Source organism: Lachancea thermotolerans (genome assembly GCF_000142805.1).
Source record: "Lachancea thermotolerans CBS 6340 chromosome E complete sequence".
Classification (NCBI taxonomy): domain Eukaryota; kingdom Fungi; phylum Ascomycota; class Saccharomycetes; order Saccharomycetales; family Saccharomycetaceae; genus Lachancea; species Lachancea thermotolerans.
The window spans coordinates 294,895-317,172 of NC_013081.1; the positions used below are offsets into that span (position 1 = coordinate 294,895).

A 22,278-nucleotide genomic window follows, 5' to 3' on the forward strand; every position below is an offset into this window, starting at 1 on the left:
CACCTCTGATCTTCAATGATAATGAATGAATCCAACTCTCGGTAAATTTGCATAATTACCGAACATAATTCGGGGGAAAAAAAGTAAAAACGAAGGATTCGTTTATGATCTCTTACTGATAAAGCTGTCCCATTTCCCAAGATTAGAAGAGATGTTGCTTGCGGTCTCGGGAGTAAGTTGCTCGAATCCGTTAGAACATTCATCTAAATTGCCTAAAAACTCCAACTCGGGATCAAGAGGCCACTTTCCCGATTGACAAGTAGCAGTTGAGCAAGTGTCCTGCACGTGAAATTTGTTAGAAAACTCGGTAACCGTAGATTTAATGCGAGAATTTGTTTCAGCAGGAGGGGTAGTTTTCGAATTTGGCTTCGCGGAGGACTGGACACTTGACTTTGCGGTCGCCGTAGTACTGTGGTTTTGAGAGCGAGGAAGAACTTCGATCAATGTTCTCAATCGGCAGTGGTTGTCAATCGCTGTGATGTTTCCAATGTTGCTCATGAAGCTGTTCAAGGATACAGCCACAGGTAATTCTGAAAAAGAATGCCCATCTAACACTGCCATAATAAGGATCAAGATTGACGAAAAACAGCATTGTGCCTCCAAAAAACCAAACGCTGAGAAGCATTTGGACTCGAAAAGAGTACATAAGATGCCGACATTAGCTGCAGCTGCTTCAGTGCACTTTATTATCGCACGATCGATTTCCTCGGTTCGTTTTTTGGGATCCTTCAAAAGTGATAAGTAGAGTGGACGCACAGTTAAAATGATCAGTTGATTGTACCGCAAGTGCAAATTCGCAGTTGATCGGTTGTCTTTGGCAACTGTAGTGTAGGTCTTGAGTTCAGGTTTTAGGCTAGCCATGAAAATCTCTAAGCGCTTTAGATTGCAAAACACATTTTCAACAAAGCTTTCCCGAGTTGCACCATAAACTTCCCTCATAACGGAACGGACAAGAAGTGCTAAGTGCGTGTTAGCAATCAAGTACTTCGGATCGAAGCCATCCTCTGTAGACATACTTTCGTCAGGTAGCTCGATGTCTATGTCACATGAATTAAAATGAGGCGGCAGCCCAAGCCTAGATGCCCAAAGTGTGTCCATGAGAAATGCTGTCCACCAAATTTTTTTTCTTGCTTCTTGCTCAGCTCTTGGGAACTGATGATTGTTAGCTTGCCGGTGTATTCCTTGCGCTACAGCAGTGGATAAGGCAAGGCCGGTATATGCATACACAGAGTTCATCCTATTCAGACCTTGCGAATAAAACGCAATCAAAATCAAAGTTCTCACGGAATCTAAGTTAGGCTCTTCTATTGGCTCATGAAAGTACTTGAGAGCAGATATGTAGTAACACATGCCTGGGATTTGATTCTTTAGGCCAGCTTCATTCATATATTGCTCTCCGACAGCAAAGGTAATCATGAGGTAAGCAAGCCAGTCGCTATCCTGAGAATTGGGATGTTTGTAGGTTTCATTGAGGCGAGCCTCAAACCCCGCTTTTGAAAACAGCCCGTACTCTCTTGCAAAGAAATTAAAAACCGTATGGACCATTTCAAGCGCGTAGGCCTTCAGGGGCAGAACCGGAGCCTCGAAGGCTTCTTTTGTGTTAATTACCCTGTCATTTAAGTGTATACGCTTCAAACAATTCCTGCCCTCCTCGGCAGCCATAGAGGTATTATTATTCGTGGCTCTCTCGTCGAATTTTTGTTTAGTCGCATCGCCCAATATACGCCACTGAAGATTGCCGATAAATATTTGACATGAGGGACTACCAGCCACATTAGAGCCTGAAGACTTTCCAGGTGAGTCGGTGCAAATTGTTGGGCCATGATAAAGGGGGTCCAAATCCTCGGCTTCCTCGCTGGGCTCACAAGTCGCGGCTGCAGCTAGACCTTTCAAGCGAGAACATTCTGACTGAAGTTTCTGTAACTTTTGTTCCATTTGGTAGACATCGGTGTCCAGTACAGTTATTTTTCTGGGCTTCACCGGGAAGATACAATTATCTTGGTTTTTGGATAGAACACAAGCTCTGCAGGGCGGCTTTTCCCCCAAGCACTTTACTTTCTGAGCGCTACAACGTTGGCATGCCTTCTTTGATCTTTTTCTTTCCTTCGCGACCTTCTCAGGTGGCATAATGGGTTACACTCACTGCCTGCATTTAATATGAATATCAGAGAAAGGATCGACAAATTTAGATAATAAGTTTAAAAAATTTGACCCCAACGAATCTTCAATGGCACAACATGACTTAAAACAAACTACTTCTGTACCGCGATGGTGACAAAACACAAATTATATATTTCTATTTGTAGGAGAGTGCGATTCGATCTCAAAGAAAATCTCCCTTCGATAAGTACACTTCTAGTTCATAATCTGGCTGCAAAGCAGCATACAAGCTGTCAGGTCCAGAAATCACGTCAAATGCGCTCTTTGCAACGTTATCTGGAATGATATGTTTAAGGGCGGCACTATTGCCAGCGGCCGCGTCTGCAAGAAGTTGAGCTTTGCACATGTTTTCTAGCAATATGAGCAGATATCCTGCCTCATCGACTGTCTTGCCAACGGTCATCAAGCCGTGGTTTTGTAGGAGTATCGCCATTTTATCTCCTAGGGCTTTTGAAACTTTATCGCCCTCAACCTCATCAAGGCCAACGCCAGAGTAGTCAGCCATAAGGGCATAGTTGTTGTGAACCAGACAACTATCTTGTGACATCATCTCCAATTTCTTCCCAAACACCGAAAAGGTCCTTGCATAAAAGGTATGCGCATGGCAGATTGATGAAATTTCAGGTCTAGCTTTGTGCATCTGAGAATGGATTTTGAACCCTGGTAAGCTGAAGGGTGCTTCACTGCCTCCGATAGCTTCCCCCTTTGCGTTGACATGAACAAGGTCGCGGACAGTTATCATTGAAAAATGCACCCCGACCGGATTGATCCAATAAGAAGTTGGGTCGACTGGATCAACTATAGTGACGTGGCCAGCACATCCTTCATTGTACCCTTTGCGTCCAAATATCCGAAGAACTCCCGCCATATGTTCGAGCATCCAGGCGCGTTTCTCATATAGGTTATTAAAAACTGGAGCTTTTAAGCTCTTACGCGTCGCAGAGTCTAAAACAGGATTTCCGGAAGGCATTTCTTAGAGATATGGTAGGATGAATCTACATGCACGGTGCGAAGTTGCACATAAACGGGTGAAGATGGAAAAAGATTGGACTTTTAAAGAAAACGGCTTTGGAAACAAATTGCTCAACAGCCAGGCGTTTATAGGGAAATTATTATTTGATCGGGTATTTTAAAATTAAGCCTATCGCCATGCTTATCGGAGATTAATGACGCCAACCCGCATGTTAAATACCTCCCGAAAATGTTTGTGGAATCAAGGCTCGTTTCAACACGTGAGAAGTGGCGGAGACATCACGCACTAGATGTAGTTTCTGTAATAGCGGACTTAAAGCTTGATGACAATTCACACTTCACGAGAAAGCACTTGTTAGTAGTTTGGAATTGTAGAGCGACAATCTAGGAAACTGTTCTCTTTTCATGGCGCTTAAATCCGGACTTCAGGATGAAACTTTACACCGACTGGTAAAACCTTTACACGAGGTAACTTTTACATAGTTTGTGAAACAATGATCTGGGATAAGCGGAATTTGTGTATAGTTCTGTCAGATTGTCAGGCTATGGCTGAATTACTGATGTGTTTTAGTGCCAAATTGCGTAATGACACATGAGTAAAACATGATATAAGGCGCGACAACTTATGATCATAATACGAACCCAGATAAAAACTCAAAGAGACATCCACAACAATGGCCGGAGAAAGAAGCTGAGCTTAGTAAGTTAAGAAAAATGAGGATTGATGCCACGGGAGCAGTCGCGCCAGATATGCAGTTCTTGCCTCATACTAAAGCTTAAGCCACATCCCAAAATATTGTATTAAATCCGATGGTTTCGTCTGAGGACAGGATTCTAGTCTTTTACTAGAGGATCCACGGGGAGGTAATTACTACTATCATCCGTGAAGCAGCGCACTGGCCTTATTATTGGAGAATTAGCCAAGGATTTTGACAAGCTCTCAATCAACGACTCAGACTCGCCCCAATAAAAAATAATTTTTATTGACAAGTCTTGGCCGTTGGCTGAAAGTCTTCCAAATTCCTTGGCTGGATTTTTCATGATGATTTTATTGATCTATTTCTTGGATGATAGTAGTAGTTATCCCCCCGTGACTTCTCTAGTTCAGGATCACAACTACTTCCTCGACCGAGCCATCGGATTTTATGCAATCACCTAAGGTGTGGCTTAGACTTACAGTGAGACGAGGACAGCGCTAGTGCCACCGCTTTCCATTGTCCCTAGTGATTATCGTCTGGTTTGGATATATGAACGGTCAATGTGGACCTTCTGAGTGCCTTAGGTGGGTATCCGTCGTATTTATGATATGTCCATGTGCCATATCATTTCATACCAATATGTCATCATGCAACTTGGCACTATCACACACCAACGACCCGATCACAATCTGACATCATTTTTGTAATGTCCTATATTCTATCAGACTCGGGAGGCGCACAGGAGTATACAGTGTTGCATGCTAGTATTCTGATTAGATTACGGACAATTGATGCAGAATTGCCGATCTGTAAACCCTTAATGCAATTGGGCGATAACTGAACTTATCACACCGGCTAATCCTTATCATTTGTTGGTATCGTGGTACACGCACGGCACGGATAAGTGAGGTTCTAATCTTTTCCCCACATACGTTAGAGGTTTTTTCGCTGCTAACATGATACCACCCACTATCGCAACTAGAGTTCGCTCAAGCATATCTTCGCGATGCCAAAAAAAAAATAATTGTAGAGATTTGGAGCAATCTCGGGATAAAAAGTGCCTTTGTGTTAGGAAGAGTGAGCTTATGTTATGATTCGTGCTTGCTCCGAACCCGGCAGCTGTCCTTGCCATCAAAGTTGACATGAAGGAAGAGAGAATACAAAAAGAAAGACACGCCGAGTTTAGCATCTCCAAAGTCGATTAAGAAATTTCTGCCGGTAAACCTGAGGACCACACGCAGCCACTCGACGATATACATGGTAATGTAACTGTTACTTCCTTATGTCAGATTGTGATCGGGTCGTTGGTGTGTGATAGTGCCAAGTTGCATGATGACATATTGGTATGAAATGATATGGCACATGGACATACCATAAATACGACGGATACCCACCTAAGGCACTCAGAAGGTCCAAATTGACCGTTCATAGTCCGGATCAGACCGTGGTGGCTTGGAGAAGGTAATGAGTGGTGCCATCAGTACAATTATCACCTTACGATTAAGACTCAGCCACGTCCCAGAAATTTTGTATAAATCCGGATGATTTCTTTGGTTTGCAAGACATAGATCTTAGACTGAAGAAAGAACGGGGAGATATTTAGTACCATCATCCACGAAGTAGTTTACTTAGATCATAATGGAAACCCTAGCCAAGGAATTTGAGACCCTTTCGATCAATGACCCAGACTCGCCTCAATAGAATTCAACAATCTCTCAACGGATGACTCAGACTCGCATCAGTATATCCGACACTAGCCAACAAACTTGGCAACCACTCAACCAACAACCCGGACTCACACCGGTTGTTGTAGTTGTGAAGTTAAGCGCATAAACTCACAACCCTTGAATTATTTACTTTTCTGATACTTGTACCCAGTGTATAAATTTCTTTGAGGAATAGTGCTACAATCTTTCTGCCCTTAATGTATCATGATTAATCACGGCTCCTAAGAGGACCTCTAAGCCACTTTCAACATCCTCAGGCGAAGTGTGCTCACGATAATTGTGGGAAAGGCCGTCTTTTGAAGGAACAAAAATCATTGAAGTTGGTACGCGAGTAGAAACCTGGCAAGAATCGTGCCCTGCACCCGATTGCATGTTCTTCACTGCTATCTCCCTGAATAAAGACAAAGCAGATTTTGAAACGCACTTCACGCATGCAGGATTGAAATTTACAACAGGCGTGTAAGCCAAGCGCTCGGACTTGTAAGACATCTCCTCGGACTCCACAAGCTGACTAAAGGACGCTTTTGCTTCTTCCAACATTTTGAAAAGTGTTTCGTCAAAGTCATGTCTATAATCTAGAGTGAAAGATGCCTCAGAAGGTATGATATTTGCCGAATAAGGCCTGACGTCGATCATGCCACAAGTAAAAAGCCCTCCGAATTTGCGCGCAACCTCTTCAGCTTTGATGATCATTCTTAGTGCAACGTTAAGTGCATCTTTTCTCAATCTCCATGGTGTAGTGCCTGCATGGGCACCGATCCCAAAGACAGTGAATTTTTCCCAGTAACAGGCTTGGACTCCAGTAACAACACCAATTTTTTTTTCTTCGTCCTCCAGTACTGGCCCCTGCTCTATGTGAAGCTCATAATGAGCATCAATTCCATTTTCGAGATATGACGCCGGCGCATCACCTAAGTAACCAATATTGAGTAATGAGTCACGTACTGACTCCCTTTTCACATCTGTAACGGATAGCATACCATAAGCTTCTTCTAGGTCTAAAGTCCCAGCCCATACGCTGGAACCCATACAATAACGCGTAAAGCGAGCTCCTTCTTCATTGAACCAAACGATAACGCAAACATCATAATGAGGAACAAAGTCGTTTTCCTTGAAGGTCCTCAGAACCTCCAAGCCCGCAAGCACACCTAAGATTCCGTCGTATTTACCAGCCTGAGGCTGTGTGTCCAAATGTGACCCAATAGCGGTAGGTTTACCCTTTTCTCTACCACGAAAAATTGCAAAAATATTGCCTATCTGATCAACTTTAATATCGCAACCCAACGAGCGGCATTCTCTTACAAACCAATTTCTCATGGCACCATCCGCGCTAGTACCAGCTAGCCTTCGCATCCCAAATTCGTGAGGTTTGTTTCCCCATCGCTCAACACCACCAAAGCGCTCCCCTGTGTCAATTATAGTTTGATTAAGGCGTCCTTTTTTTATTTTCAGAGAATGGCACTTAGATTGGTTTCTCATTTAGGACTACTCACAGTGTTTTCGGCTTTCTCTCCAAAAACACAACTTTTTGGAATACAGTCCATAATTTTCTCCGGTTTTTAAGTATACCATAAAAATATAGATCGGCATTTTCGTGACTTTTCCGATCTCAAGTACTATCTGTGTGGAGTGATGATTATAATCAAGGGTCAAATACGCAACTGTAAACGAGTCACGATCCCCGTCCTGAATCCAGCCGGTTTTGATGATGATTGGAAATGACAAATACTACCACGAATCCAGAAAATAGTTCTGGAAGCTAAATAACAACAACAATAAAGGCTGTTTCATTTGCCAAGCCCCCTATTTACATGTATCTCAAGTAGCTAACGAGCCCACGTTACCATTATCGTTGTCTGACAGTCGTTCGTACAAACGTATCTCGCTATCATAGTCACTCTGGTTAGGCTTGATCAATGAGGAACCTGGATAATTGAAAAAAACAACAAGTCGTCGGACAATCCAATCCCTAGCACTTCCGAAAATCCAGACCCACCGTCTGCCCCCAGCCTGCAGGAAGACCATGTAGGAACTAGCCCTGACGCTATGAATGCTGGGTCTATACTCCTTCGCAGGACCCAAAATTTAGCTGGTACAGGATCACAAATTTCAATGAAACAAAATGAGCTAGCTATTCTTGGAGTACTTTTACTCTATAATCATCACTGAAAATTTATCAACGATAAGGGATCCTAAGCGCGCTGATATGAAAATAGCGAAAGCTATTCAAGAACTCATCAAAAACAAGAAGTACAAGCCTTTGGAGGATGGAAGACACTACGAGTTTGAGTGGAACAACAACTCGACATTTTACTTTTTGAAGTACTGAAATGAAATAGGGCCTTTCTTGGGCTATGAGAGCTTGAAATCGAATTCTTTAAGGAAACTTGGGCAGAGTAACTTAATATCGCTCAAATGGAGTTGCATATGGTTTAACCTTTTGATGTCAATAGAGTTTGAAAACCATGTTATTTCTACAGAAGGACAACTAAAAAGCAGGTTCAAATACTTGCTGGAATGCGCTTACCTCAAATTTTTTAAAGTCACTACAGGAGATGAGAGAAATCCATTCGCGTTTACAGGTGATGACAAAGTGGACAACATGCTTGAAAGCCTTGCGAGGCTAAAAAATGATGCAGAAACGCGGAGGTCAGAAATTCAAAAACTAGAAGTCGAGCGTCAAAGAAACAGAAAGAATATTGGTCAAGCTGTATGTGATTACAGTATGCCTATTGTGGAAGAAAATCTGGACGCCTCTGAGTCTGAAAGTTCTTTATCTGCGATAGATGATGTAAACAAGCCTAATCGCAGAACAATCAAAAGAAAACGTGTACTGGAGCCGCCATGGAATCTGCCTCTTTTAAACCATATCAGAAACTCGCTGCCCGACACATCATTGATGGCTGATCAACTCAATCTAGGTCTTACAAATTCGATTGCTCAAGCTGCTGAAGATAGGAAGAGAAAAGACCGTGAGCTGGATACTCAACAAGAGCGACTGGAGCTGGATACTCAACAAGAGCGACTGGAGCTAGAACTCCAACGCCAAAAGATGGATATGAAACGCCAAGAAGTGGATCTCAAACTCCAAGAGATGAAGCTCAAAAGCCAAGAAGCCCAGAAGTTGATACAGTTATTGGAATTAGCCGGCAAATCAGATGGGGTGGAGCGGCTTTGTCCCCGTTTAACCTTCCTACTACAGGAAAAGCTGGATTCGTTATTTAAAAGTTAACTTGGTCATCTGCCACAACTTTTTCTGTCATTTTTCTGAGAGTTGAATAATTTGCTTGGCTTTTCGACCTATACAATCAAGTCCTCTAGCCTGCTAAAGTTCAAAGTTTCATACAGCCTGGAATAAAAAACTCCATCTCTTTCGGGATTAATGAGCATTCTATCAAAAAACTTGGGAAACTTTAATCTGCTCATGTATTCTTCAAAACTGGGCGGACTGACATTGAAATAATGAGATTCTTGCGAAGCCTCGAGGCAATGTTTAACATTGGTCAAGAAAACCGCGATTGGGAAGTAAGCACTGCGTCCCCTAACTCCTCCTACTTTCAGTCTCCCGTGGGCGCTAAAAATCCGAAAAATATGTTTACTGCCCCGAAAAACCACTTGATAGACACCCTAGGGGTCGAAAGAATTTTGTTCACTCTTTTTTGATGATCTGTCAGACGCTGTCCCTTATACCCTAATGTTAAAATGTCAGATGAACGATAGGCTGGGTCGCCATAAATTCTGTACTGAACGTTCCCTACTCTCAGCGCTTGCCTCGGCCTGCTATTCGAGTCACTGTGCATAAGCATGAAGGAATCATGTTGGCTGCCGGCGCACGGGCCTGCCAAATATATGCACAGTCCATCAGAAGTGGTTGTTGCTTGATATTTCATAATATGCGACATTTATGTCCGCTAAAGAACAGGATTCTGCAATCTGTTGTTTTTGTTGGGGCCGCCGTGAGAACGGGCAGTCTCAATATGTGTATCATCTATGAAGCCAATGATTCTTGAGCCAGGATCTGATTTTCTTGTTGAGGCCCCCATTTGGCTGAATCCTGCGAGAGGCTCAGAGAGCCAAGGTGCATTCGTTACCAATAGTGCCGGTTGGGCCAGGTGTAATAGGTAGCAAGTTAAAGCGGACACAATTTTTGAAATTGTCGTTATTTCTCTGCCACAGATTCGAGCTAGCACGCTGTAAGTACAGCCACTCCTTAATCGGACTATGAAAATGAAGACTCTGAAGGTGTTGAGGCAAATTTAGTAATGTTGGAGGGGATTTTCAAAGATTCCACAATGCGATCAAGCTGACTCTTATGGAATCCTGTAAGCCTTCTGAAGCACGGATCAGTGTATTTCAGTTCAAAATTCCAACCCCTTTCACAAAAGCAGTTATAATGGAAGTTCTTCCCTCGGGCTCGAGCATTCCTAAATTTTTCATTTTGAAGTCTCTCGAAGTATGGTTGCCTTACTGTCTCCTCTAGCCCCAACCTCTGTAAAAAAAAGGCCAATAGATCTTCTAGTGTTACGAGTGCTGCTTGCAGAAATAGCGAAGGAATTCGGCCACCTATCGACCAACGGGCCCAGACTCGTCTCAATATAAAGTAACCTCGAATGGGTAACTTGTGTAAAATCCCTCACTAAACCTTCATAATCAATATTGCCATGATATTGGGCTTACTGCCCGCACCTCCCAAAGGCAATAGCCCGAAGAAATTGACATATTTAGCGCTAGAAGAGAACTTTAGAGACAGGAGCTGCATATCAAAAGGTTTACCACCGTAAAAAAGGCGCTCGGTTAAGTTAGGTCGGTTACCGCACGCTTGTTTCCTTGATGGTTGATGTGTAATACGCAATTTTGAAATAAAGAGATAGCTGTTTAGCCTACAGTTCCAGCCATCACTCTGCCTGATTATGCATGCTGAGCTTTGTACCTGAAGCTCTATACAAAGACAGTTTTTACGCCCCTCGAAATCCGAAGAGCCCACTGCGTCTAGTTATATTACAGTCGCACGTGATGACGCCGGTCAACGTGTATCCATAGCGAAGCCTTAGGCCCACACGAGCATACCCTGGCAAATGCTGTATAGCACCCGCTATAGTTCTAAACTTCTCATCTACTTGAAGATGCTTATTTCGGTCGCTCACAGGTAGAACTTCTTCTTTTCCTTGTCCATGTCAGCGGTATGCTCCCACTCGGTTTCCTCCTTGATGCCATGCTGTAGGCGCAGCAACTTCATGGTAAACTGAGGTCCAAGCTCCTGAAGCCCAACCTTCTCTTCGTTCCTGAACACATAACGGTGTCTGCGGAAGAAGATGTAATCGCGCTGGTTGTGTAGCGTGATAACCTGTCTACCCTCAAAGTCCGGATTTTTGGGGAATATCGACTGGAACAGTCTACCCACAGTGTTACCCAGTCTGGTTTGGAAGTTGTTTAGGATGAGTTCAGGAATATGGCTGGTGGCCCTACCATGGCCTACGATTTTCTGCACATCCACGTAGGAGCTAATCTTGAAGTAGAACGAGGGGCCCTCTGGCAAATGGATAAAAGTAAGCCCAGTGACTTTCTTCTTGTCCTCGTTTATTATAACGAGGTCTGTGTAGTTTCGGTTGGAGCAGAATTCCACAATCTCTTTGAGTTTGTATCCAAACTTGCGCTTCACAAAAGTAACATTGGGTAAGATTTCGATAAGAACGTTCGCGAATTCATACGCCTTCTTCTTGGCGTTCACGTTGGTTGTTAGGAGTATTTTTGGAGGCTCCGTGCCGTTGTTGAAGAACTGCGCAAAGTCCGCCTCATCTCCCTCAACTTCTTGGTGGATGGTTTCATCGTATACTCTCAAGCTGTCGATAGTGTTTGTGACATTTTCTTTGAGTCTTTTCTCCTTGAGCTCAGGGTTCTCTCTTTCTTCTTTTGCTCGCTGCTTTCTCATCTTATGTCTTTCTTTGTTCTTCTGGTCCTTGACCTCAGCAAAGAGTTCTTGCCTCTTCATCTTGTTGCGAATCCGCAGTTCATCTGGCGCCATGATTCCTGGAGTTCAGAGGTTAGTCTGGTGTGTCTTCTTGAAGGCAGATATTGTTAGGTCGAAGCTCATCGCGGTTTATCTTAAAATTTTCTCCTCAGAAAATACGCTTATGAAATAACGAAGACCGTGCACAGTAGCGAAAAACACAGACCTTCATGAGCGAAGGAGCTAACCTGCGTAGATATAGTTCGTGACTGACTTTGAGGGGCCTAATGAATATTAGAAAAAGGTTTCCTTCCGCCAACTGGGTCTGTTTCAACGTTCATTTCCTGGATTTTTATGTAGAATGCAGGTGCTGACCAGGGGCTAAACATGCGAGGTCTATTAGCCCTGAAACAACACCAGAGATCTCGTAATATGACTTACAAATTCTGGCCAACACATTGTATAGCGCTGTGGGAGGCTTAGCGTTCTCTAAGCTTTGGATTCTTGTAAAGAAGCATCACTTTGTACTCTGTTGTCGTCAAGAGAAAGCACGTGGCTATTACACCCGAGGGCTTGTGGCATGCCAATGCCTGATCTTCATCGAGTAGCTGTAAAAGTTTGAGTACGCCAGCCTCGGTTCTTAAATGATGTCCGTTTATGCATGACCCGGAAATTTTAGGCGGGCTGCAACAGAACAAAAAATAGTCATGGGCAACTAATTTTGCTCGTTCCGTCTGAAACCCTTGAACCAGACTAGGACGACAGCATTATTATTTTGATTCCGATATTTTGGTTCCTAATTCGGAAATATTGAGCCTTCAAACTTATTTAATGTTACCGGCCTTGGCTTTCAAAAAAGCCTCAGGACATCCGAAGATTCTTTAACACACATATCTAGTCACAGAACTTGTTTTTCAACAACCACTCCGATGCTAATACACAACTTCTACCGCGTGCTGTCACTCGATTTAAACAAGTCAAAACAGCGCCACACATGATTCGAATACAAGGGCAAATTAGTACCCAGGCCTTTCTATGAGTGCGATGCGTGAATAGTTCTTCGACGGACAAAAATTGAGCAGCGCTCCAAGGCTCGTGACCCCATCTCGATTTTCCTTCCTCGCGCACCTTCTCTTCAATTCTTGGGTATCTGGAGTGTTGTTTTCGCCTCTAGGAAACAGTAGCTTGAGATCGTTTACATCTGGTCACCAATGAAAGTGTTTCTTTACAAAGTGAGAACTCTCTTTTCAGGTGCTTGCCATTTTGCAAATCAGCGCTTGAACTTAAGTACAAGCCGTTGAGTCCTGGAACAAGGCATTGTCTCAGGCAAGGAAACCTTTGCTATACGGTTTCGACACTAGCTTAACATTCAAGCATCTGAAATCCTCGAGCTATCTCGCAATTGAGGTATGTGCTGATCCACCGATCACCTTTGTGGCTTTGCACTCTTCTTTATGGAATAGCGGGGCAAAGAAACCAAAACGACAGCAGACAAAATGGCGAAGGCTTGATGAGAAGCCGCGCCTTGCACCATTATGTATTCGACAGCATTTGAGCCTTGTCTTCTCATTGAAAACATTTGTTTTCGATGTCCTCGAGGAGGTGTCGTCGTCGAGGTCTTTGAAGTCGCTGCGACGCGCTGTCGTCAACTGACGCTCACGTGCTCACCAACGACACAAAGCAAATAGAGGGTCCATTAGCAGCGTCACCAACCTGGCAGCGTATCCCAGCACCACTCTCAATGGCAACGCAAATGGAATCCCCCCTTTTAGATCCCTTGTCGGGCGTGGATCGTGAGTCGCAAAGCTCGAATATGGCTAGTCCTGTGCAGTTCATCAAGGAGTACATCGAGCGCACTCTAAACACGCCGCCAGGATTCCCTGTCAGCGTAGCTGCAGAGCATTATAAGCGGCAGCGGCTTGTAGAAGAAATAGTGGAATCGGAGACCGAGTACGTACAGATGCTGAAGATCTTGCGCAATTGCTTCTTAGATGTTCTGTCAATTAATGATTACATCCCAATGAAAGTGTTGAATAACGTGGTGGGGCAGATCCTGGCACATCATGAAGAATTATGCCGCTGTCTTCAGGCAGTGGTCGATGGAAGTGTCAAGCGGTTTGATGAAACTACAGAACTCAATTGGTCTGACCTGTCTCTCACATCGTGGGATCACCTTGAAGTGTGCCAGCAGGTTGCAGAAATACTGAGCACCCATGCCGTCCAAGCAAAGCAGTATTGCAGCTACCTTTACTACTATAATCAAATTAGCCATCTTTTAGCGCGAATGGGTCGCGAAAGTGAAGATGGGCTTCTATTTGCCATACTGTTTCGCATTGAGCTCTGCTTGCCAAAGTATTACTCCCACACTTCACATCAAGGCTACAAGCGTGACTTTTCTTTCCGCGCTATGATCCAGATGCCGATAAATCGTATTGCCAAGTACCGGCTTTTCCTTGAATCGCTGGTTTACCTGACAGAAACCCCGTCTATTACAGATTTGAGACGTTTAGATGAGACCAAGTGCCAAGCATTGATTCACAGTATAAAGACTTCTCTTGGTAGCATGTACTCGAATTTACAAAAGGTGGATGAGGCTAACTGCGAAAAATTACCGGACCCTGCGCTTGTTCTAGTATACAACAGGTTAACTTTTAGCTCGCCGGATGAGCGTATTCCAGTGGAAGCCATGGGAAACTGTTACACCCGTGGATGCCTTGCAGTTGCGTGGACGTGCATGGATGAGGCAGCGCACTCAGCAGGGTCTCATCGTAAATCGAGCGCGCGCTACTTCAACAACTTTCATCGAGCAAAAAGGTCCCTGCGAATCGAAAGTGAGCAGCTTGGCGTCTTTTTGTTCAAGTCCTATTTGATATTTGCAGAGATCCCGTCATTCAAGCTTGGCACTGCAAGCTATGAGTGGCCCATTAAGTTCGCTATACGGCTAGCGAGCTGTCGCCTCATGGATGCTCGACCCGCCGTTCAGCGCGCCCTGCAAGGAGGAATGAAGGACTGTGGGATTTACTCCGAGTATGAAAATGCAATCAAACTCCAATTTGAGTATGACTTCAAGCTTTGGGAAATACTGTTGCTATGTTGGGACTCTCAGGAGCTCGAGGCTTGGCGCAAAGAACTATCATTGTTCATCAACGAGATTAACGGCCCGCATACTTTTGGCGTAGATCCCTTACGTGAGACTGTGTCACAGTCGGCGCTCGAAAGTACCTTGCACTTCAGCGACTCAACAACCTTTCCGGATCAGATGCTGCCTTTTATGGTTTACAATGAGAACCTTTCGGGACGATTCGACCGGACACGCGCTTTCAAGCGGGGCTTGAGCACTCGGGCTGGTCAATGCTACGAGGGCCAAACCGTAGAAGTGGCTGTTGAATTTCGAAACGCAGACGTAGACATGTCACCATCCTCTACTTGGTTCCTCCGCGGATCATCGAGTCGCGTTAATTGCACGACGCTAGCTAGCAGTAGTACTTGTGCTTTTGTGGAGGCTAGTACTGGCGTTTCTTCCACGCCGGACGCAGAGGCTATCTCTATCAACGAGCGTTGCAGAGAACAGAGGGATTCAAGCGCGCCTTGCGCCGTCCTGTCGCGATGGAGACGCGGCGAGATTGAGCGCGCCATGAGGGACGTGTGGAGCAGCCACTTAAACCTACAGGCTGCGGACATTATAACCACGGTTGCAGGCGCCAGTACGGGAACGAGTATATATGATGACACTCTCGGGTCGCTTCGTGCTCTGCTGCGCACTGCGTCGGACAATTGCGTAGCTGTAACAGGTACCCAAAGCACGCCGGTCAAGTCGAGCTGTGCGCAGCCGCCTGCTCCTCCCGCGCGCGCCGCTACACGGTGGTCCATTAAGCGGGTGTTCTCGCGGCGCCGCAGAGGCAGCCAGAGCGTCGTCCGCCATCAAAATGCTTTAAAACGTTAGAACATGCAGATTTGCAGAACACATAAATACGTATTATATGTACTGGATGCTATCTATGCGTGACACAGCTTATTTGGAGTCGTTTCTGGATTGGAACTTATCCTTGTTGACATCGCCCCTGGCGTTAGGAGAGCCCTCTTGCAGAATGCGGGCAATGGCCTCCTCAATCTTGATGCCCTTGCCGAACTCGTTTTCGATCTGGGCCTTGGATGCCTCACCGAGCTCACCCTCGGCACCTTCTCCTTGCTGGTTGGTGAAGATTTTGAAAACACCGACCGCTTCTGTAAGCTTGCCGATGGTAGGGTCCTTCAGGTATTGGTCAGCGAGCTCTTGAGACTCAACGAAGATAACTAGATCGGTTTCCTCGCCCTTGTAGAAGTATTTTGTGGCAGCCATTATTGTTGTATGTGTTTGTGTGTCTATGCGAATTGAGTATTAATGCTAATCTGATCTATTGGAACAGTCTGCTTGATGATTTGAGACTAAAACGAATCCCAGATGAACGAGCATTTTGCCTCCCTTTATATACGCTTTTGGAAGCGCACATTGCCTTTGCGCTTAGCTAAAGACCCAACGCCCGTGATTGCGGTTAAGGGGCCGGCGTGCGTAATGATGGAGCAAGTTCTTGTTCCTGCACGCTCAATGATGCAGTGCTGTTATGGTTACTAAAGCAAGGCGGTTAGTCAAACATGTGATGCTGTTCTTAAACCACGTAATCATATTACATAATCCATAGCAAATTTATACTGCGGCCGAGCCATATAGATATCCCGAATATCACTATATACGCACGAACGCTTGTTTCCCGTTTGTTTCCCACTTGTTTCCCACTTGTTTCCTGCTTGCTTCCTGGACGTGTTTCCCGTTTTTCGTTTTTTTTAAAGATTACGGACGTCCAGGGTGTTTTTTGGTCCGTCGGGCCATTTCGGTTGCTCTTTGACATCCGTACACCAAAGTAACATGGAGCGTCGTTGGTGATATCGTCGTTGATGATATTAGTACGCTACGTAGATCGATTATTGTATTCACGTGATATACTGCGACGCGCGCTACTCCCAATACCACCCGTTCGCGATGAAGCGGATCATGTACTCCTCGACATGACGGGTGCCCTGGTACTCGTCGTCCGGGTCGTCTTCCTCGGACGCGTCGTCTTCTTTAGGCCCCTGTGGGCCGTTCTTCACCTCTTGGAAGTCCTCGTTGTCGACCTCTACCTCCTTCATGGCGAGCTTCGCTGCCTTGACGTCGTCCGCGTCCTCCGCCTGCGCCAGCAGTTTCTCCAGCTTGCGGGGGTCCTTGGTCGCCGCGTCTGCGTCCATCAGAAGCGGCCGGTTGTTGGCCTCGATTTCCGGCACCTCCGCTCCCACCAAGTCCTTGACTGAGAGCTTTGTGAAGTAGTCCGTTGTGAAGTCACCACGCTGGATCACTACGTTGTCTAGCTGCCGCTTCTGGTTGGCTTTCTTCAATATGTTGCTCTCGATAGTGTGCTCGCTCACAAACCGGTAGATGTGGACGTCCCGCGTCTGTCCGATTCTGTGGCACCGATCCTGGCACTGCTTGTCCATGGCAGGGTTCCAATCCGAGTCGTAAAATATAACGGTGTCTGCGCCTGTCAAGTTGATTCCCAGCCCGCCAGATCTACTTGACAAAATGAAGGCTGTAATGCGGTTGTCGGTATTGAACCGCTCCGTTAAAATCTGCCGGTCTTCGATTTTGGTCGCACCGTCGAGTCGCATGTACAAGTATCCGTGGTAATTCAAAAACTGCTCTAACACGTCCAGGACTTTCGTCATCTGCGTAAAAATGAGAGCTCTGTGGCCGCCATCCTTCAAATCGCGCAGCAGAGTAGCCAGCTTTTGGAGCTTACCGCAGTCGTACTGCAGTAGCGATTTGTCAGGGAAGGCAATGGCGAGCTTAGTTTGCAACTTGTGGAGCGGATTGTCTGTTCTCCTGAGCACCTGCTTCAAATCCTCTCTCAAATTCGAGTGGAATTCGCTTTCGTCATTCAAGCCCAATGCCATGTTCCTACTATCTAGAGAAACCACAGTAGGTGTTATTACAGCGAACTTGTCAATCAAAGCATCACTGTCCAAAATTCTGGTTTGCAATGGCCGGCAGAGTTCTTTGAGTGGACCCTCTCTGACAGGTTTGTTAATGCTGAGGAGCTTGATGAGGTTATTTCCGTAAACCGGTTTCCTTGTGCACCGCATGTTGTTGAGGTATTGCAGATGCTCAAGTCGGCCCATCATGTCGTCTGTTTTCTTCGCTGCAAATGTTCGATAAAACTGGTTAATATCCTGGAAATTTAGCGCCGATTCTGATGCGCCCATTTTCAGCTGTTCCTCCGTTTCAGCTCTCAACTTTGAAACTTCTTTGACAAACTGCTCTACGCATTGGCTCTTGTTTATGCTAGCTGCGTGGTGTGTAGATAATGACCAGTCATTTGAAGTAAATTTCAAGTTTAGAACCTCCAAATCGATTTCTCTCTCATGGTCCATTGCATGCAATTTTTGCGACACCAAGTTGTTTAAATACACATAGTCGTGCGCAACACTTTTTTCCACGCATAGAGATGTCAAAATTGGCCGAACTTCGAAGAGATCTGGATGGTTGCAGACTTTTCTCAATTGCATCAAACAGTTGATAATCGACATGAAGTTCCCGCTAGCGAGAGTCTCCTTTGTCTGTGCCCGAGACATAAAGTCGTCATACAAAAATCTTTGACGCTTTGATAGTCTGCAATAGACAATGTGTTCATGCTTAGCAGGCATTTGTTTTTCAACGTCTGCTTTCAATCTTCTCAAAAGATATGGACGAAGTACTTGATGCAACTTTGTAACTGTTTTTCTCGTCTCTTCATCTTGCGCGTAGCCTTCGCCAATTTGAATGATTTTGTCAACCGGCCGACCGAACCATTGTTGAAAGGCCTCTAAGTCCGCAAATCCCTGAATGCCTCCATTGTTGCCGACAGCTGTCTGGGGCATCAAGAAATACAGCAAGGACCACAGCTCGGCGAGATTGTTCTGCAACGGTGTTCCCGTTAGTAGCAACCTTCTCTCGGTGTTAAAATTTAGAAGTGCTTGCCAACGGGTTGAACGGAAATTTTTGATGTTGTGGGCCTCATCCAGAATCATATACTGCCACTTTTTCCTCTTAAAAGAGTGTTGATCATGAACTACAAGTTGGTATGAAGTGATGCAGATATGGAAAGCGTCAGGCCTATTCCATCCCTTTCTTTTGTCTTTCCTTTGTTGCGGAGAACCGTAATATGTCAAGACCTTGAAGCCAGGAGCAAAACGCTTAAATTCCATTTCCCAATTTAATAGAACGGAGGTTGGTACAATGATTAAGTGAGGGCCCCAATTCTGCTTTTCGCAGGCCAAGTAGGCTAGGAGGGAAATTGTCTGGATGGTTTTGCCCAGCCCCATCTCATCCGCAAGAATACCATTGGTGTTGTTGTTGTAAAGTGAGGCCAACCAATTAAGACCTTGCTTCTGGTAAATCCTTAAAGTTCCCCGAAGTAGAGATGGAATTGGGACATCCACAACGGTCAAAGAATCCTTTTCCGGCACCAACTGTCCGCCCTGTGGCTCGGGCTTTTTCTCGTAGCCAACATTAGCACTATGATCTAAGTCCTCTTGTGAATTATCATCAGCGCTTTCTTCAGAATCAAAGGCATCATCTTCTTCAGCTGAAGTCGAAGAGGCGTAGTCTGATTCAACTTCTGATTCTCCTTCCTCAATATTGTTGAAAATGGAGGCAAGACCATCATCACTCTTTGGTACACTTTCAGATGTTGCTTCAGATCCCTGTTCATCTTCTCCAGAATCAGGTTCTGAGGAATGTTCGCTCATAGAGTCTGTGTCTTCATCGTCACTTTCATCTAACAGACCCAGGCTCTTGTCTTCAAGGTCCTTCTTCAACTCTAACCGCTCTTTTTCGGATAGCAGGTTAACTGGTGCAGCATCCATCGAGTCCTCCCTTTCAGTTTTAGACTCCTCGTCTTCAGATTTTGGAGAAGAATCTAAATTCGCATATTTCATTTGAAGTTGTTCAACTGAAAGACGGGCGTCATCTTCATTGCCACTTGCCGAGTCTTCCTCATCAGAAGATGTAAAAGAATCACTATTACTATCACTCTGGTCTACATCACTATGGCTAGCGGATGTGTTGAGGTCTTTTTCGGTATCGTCTTGGTTAGGGCGCTTAAGCTGAGCCCCTAGTAGCTGAGTGCTTTGTTCCAACATCTTGCTGAGATGCTCTTTGCCTTGGATCTTCTTTAACTGGTCTTCCTCATCTTTCTTTAAGACTTTGTAAGCCTTCTCGGCGGTGACCCACCTACGTTTGACCGCCTGAACAGCTGTACGCGCCATAGTCTTCAAACGCTTTTCTTCTTCTTTCTGCCGACGTTCCTCGGCTCCCGCAATGTGGCGGAAGTGCTGCTCTATCATCTGTGTTATTTTTCGAATCCTTGAAATACGAGCTTTTTTTGTTTCTTGAAAAGCCCTGCTCATTACAATACCCTGGTTAATTAAGTGGTCCTGAAAGGTGTACTGCTGCTGTTCCTTGTAGAAATATGTGATAGGCTCCGGCCTGTGGGCATGTACACCAGCTGCATCTTTCAGTGTAATTGGCTCAATCGAGTCAGTAGCGGGGTCGTACTTTAGCACACCGCTTTCCAGTCCTTTCCGTATGTTCGCAAACAACCGCCGTTGTTCTTCAATGAACTTGTTAAACTCTTCTATGGACATATCTTCATCCAAAGATTTGTAAGATTGAAGGAACTCGGAAAGTGAACCAAATTCTGGCTTAGTTACATGGAGCGGGTTGGTCACGGTTTGTTTAGGAATGTTCACTATAAGATTCACTCGAGGGCGTTTCCTTTTTGTTCTCCTATTTTCCGCTTCGTCCTCTGACGAAGAGGTTGTATAGCACATGCTATTGTAACCTTTATCGCTGACTTGCTCATTATCTATGGAAGATGACTTGTGGTGCAGCTTTGGCGGCGAGGGAGGAGCAATTTTCTCCTCTTCCTTCTTTATACTCTCTTTGGGAGGCGCTTCAACTTTCACAGCAGCCTTGCGCTTCTTAGGTGCGCTAAGTTCACGTATAGCGGGAGACTGCCGCTTGTACTTCTTATTGGTCATCTGGCACTCCAATTCATGGAACCTCTCGTCGATTAATCCCTCCACCGATTCCGAACAGCTAGCTTCAGGAATGGTTTCGCGCCTGGACTGGCGTCTTCGTACCCTCCGTGAAGCACTCGCATCCTCAACAGCCTCGATGGCAGGCTTTGAAAGGCCCAGGCCAGAAGTTTTAACGAAGTGCTCGAAACTCTCAGAAGAGTTGCGGAAGCAGGGGTCATACTCCACCAGAGACGTGAACTCCTTCAAATGGAACAGCTCATTGATCAGAACCTCGTAGTTAAATTTCAGGTCCGCGATCTGTTCATCGATATTTGGAGCAACTGTCATTGTTGATGTGACAAGCGAAAACAAATCAAATCAAATTTTATAGCATCTAGAATCGGTATTCCGCCGAAAAAAGTTGACTTTTAACAATCTAAGCTTCCCAAAATGCAGATACCGCTGTTTCCACGCGTCTAGCGCTATTCTAAGTATCGCTTTTGTTCGAAAGATGCTGTTGGCTTTCGCGTTTGGGAGTGCTTTATTTAAGGTGGCGACAAAACTGGGAATATCGAAAATTTTTTTCCCCGTGTTTTCTGCTCGTAAATCGTGACAAATAGCACCGCCTTTGATTAGGTCAACACTCGTTCTGCAGCCTGAGAACAAAACCTCATGTAGCCGCCTAGATGCCAACTCTGAGCTGGCATCTCAACTATCTAGAGTTAAGACAGCGTTTGAGGTTGAGCGGAAAATCGGGTTTCAAAGTTGGAATAAATGCTTTTGCCATTGGCCCATCGCTGCTCTCCGAGCTTCAGCTAACTATGCGTGCTTTCTGAACGTTGGCTACTGTCTCAGTTGCTGACCCAAAGAAAATTCAACTCATCCCATGTAAGTATATCACGTGGTTTTGTTTATTGTTTTGCAGGCTTTTTATGTTATTGACTACTTTTTGAAAGATCGACACAAGCTTCACGTACACCAGAAAGTAAACACTAAGCGTTTAACAATTTTTGGCGATGAACTTCATTTGCCGATCGCCGATAGAAAAGCAGAGAAGTTGTAGGGTACCATCCTTCATCTCCAACTTTGCAACATGATTTCTTCATTCGGGGCTAAGAATCTAAATGTGGGGAAAATAGCAGAATCGCTCACCTCGTAAGCTGCAAGACCCCATAAGGAAGAAAAATGGAGAAAGGCATACAAAATGCGAACGAAAGAAGGGTGACTGCAAATTGACTAAGACGATATCAAAGAAATAAATGACTTTATTTAGCGCATGGATTTCAAAGTTTCAAGATGCATTGAAGAAAGTGGAAACAATCAAGCATTACGAGAATTTGCACATGTTAGAGCACAGATGCTCTGTCTTTCAACAAATCCGCGATAGTTTAGTGGCTAGAATTCGAGCTTGTCGCGCTCGGGACCGGGGTTCGATTCCCCGTCGCGGAGAATTTTTTTGCTTAGATGCACTTAGCATCTGCAAACCCTCTAGTGTAAGTGTTATGCTCGTGCCACATATTTCTGATATCAGTTAGCAAGGAAACTTCCGCGGAATAAAATTTCCTTAGACGTAATCGCTGAGAATCCAGCAGACGGCAAGCAACGCTGACGTGCTGAAAGAGCTACCAGATCATCACTTCGAGAAAACGGAAAGGATGCTGCTTCGAGGCAAGCGAGCTACGAGTTGGGTGTGCAATCATAACGA

General features: G+C 45.0%; 8 protein-coding genes and 1 non-coding gene across 9 annotated transcripts, besides 2 other annotated features; 3 read left to right on the plus strand and 6 right to left on the minus strand.

Annotated features, from left to right (window-relative positions):
- Positions 1-102: 102 nt before the first annotated feature.
- KLTH0E03256g (KLTH0E03256p) lies at positions 103-2,127 on the minus strand (the record flags this gene model as incomplete). Its single annotated transcript, XM_002553580.1, has 1 exon — positions 103-2,127. The coding sequence occupies one exon, from the start codon at positions 2,125-2,127 to the stop codon at positions 103-105; it is 2,025 nt and encodes a 674-aa protein (XP_002553626.1).
- A 196-nt stretch (positions 2,128-2,323) lies between these two features.
- Positions 2,324-3,130, minus strand: KLTH0E03278g (KLTH0E03278p; the record flags this gene model as incomplete). The annotated part of the gene is made up of 1 exon (XM_002553581.1): positions 2,324-3,130. One exon carries the CDS (start codon positions 3,128-3,130, stop codon positions 2,324-2,326), a length of 807 nt encoding a protein of 268 aa, XP_002553627.1.
- A 1,248-nt stretch (positions 3,131-4,378) lies between these two features.
- Positions 4,379-4,525: a long terminal repeat.
- Positions 4,526-5,113: 588 nt separating this feature from the next.
- Positions 5,114-5,530: a long terminal repeat.
- Positions 5,531-5,734: 204 nt separating this feature from the next.
- Positions 5,735-7,036, minus strand: KLTH0E03344g (M20 family metallo-hydrolase; the record flags this gene model as incomplete). Its single annotated transcript, XM_002553582.1, has 1 exon — positions 5,735-7,036. One exon carries the CDS (start codon positions 7,034-7,036, stop codon positions 5,735-5,737), a length of 1,302 nt encoding a protein of 433 aa, XP_002553628.1.
- A 964-nt stretch (positions 7,037-8,000) lies between these two features.
- On the plus strand, positions 8,001-8,789 carry KLTH0E03366g (KLTH0E03366p; the record flags this gene model as incomplete). The annotated part of the gene is made up of 1 exon (XM_002553583.1): positions 8,001-8,789. One exon carries the CDS (start codon positions 8,001-8,003, stop codon positions 8,787-8,789), a length of 789 nt encoding a protein of 262 aa, XP_002553629.1.
- A 1,908-nt stretch (positions 8,790-10,697) lies between these two features.
- On the minus strand, positions 10,698-11,579 carry RPF1 (rRNA-binding ribosome biosynthesis protein RPF1; the record flags this gene model as incomplete). Its single annotated transcript, XM_002553584.1, has 1 exon — positions 10,698-11,579. One exon carries the CDS (start codon positions 11,577-11,579, stop codon positions 10,698-10,700), a length of 882 nt encoding a protein of 293 aa, XP_002553630.1.
- A 1,666-nt stretch (positions 11,580-13,245) lies between these two features.
- Positions 13,246-15,447, plus strand: KLTH0E03432g (KLTH0E03432p; the record flags this gene model as incomplete). The annotated part of the gene is made up of 1 exon (XM_002553585.1): positions 13,246-15,447. The coding sequence occupies one exon, from the start codon at positions 13,246-13,248 to the stop codon at positions 15,445-15,447; it is 2,202 nt and encodes a 733-aa protein (XP_002553631.1).
- A 69-nt stretch (positions 15,448-15,516) lies between these two features.
- On the minus strand, positions 15,517-15,843 carry RTC3 (Rtc3p; the record flags this gene model as incomplete). The annotated part of the gene is made up of 1 exon (XM_002553586.1): positions 15,517-15,843. The coding sequence occupies one exon, from the start codon at positions 15,841-15,843 to the stop codon at positions 15,517-15,519; it is 327 nt and encodes a 108-aa protein (XP_002553632.1).
- A 653-nt stretch (positions 15,844-16,496) lies between these two features.
- On the minus strand, positions 16,497-20,921 carry SWR1 (chromatin-remodeling protein SWR1; the record flags this gene model as incomplete). Its single annotated transcript, XM_002553587.1, has 1 exon — positions 16,497-20,921. One exon carries the CDS (start codon positions 20,919-20,921, stop codon positions 16,497-16,499), a length of 4,425 nt encoding a protein of 1,474 aa, XP_002553633.1.
- Positions 20,922-21,950: 1,029 nt separating this feature from the next.
- On the plus strand, positions 21,951-22,022 carry KLTH0E03498r. Its single transcript has one exon. It is a non-coding gene; the product is annotated as a tRNA-Asp (tRNA).
- The last annotated feature ends 256 nt before the right edge of the window (positions 22,023-22,278 follow it).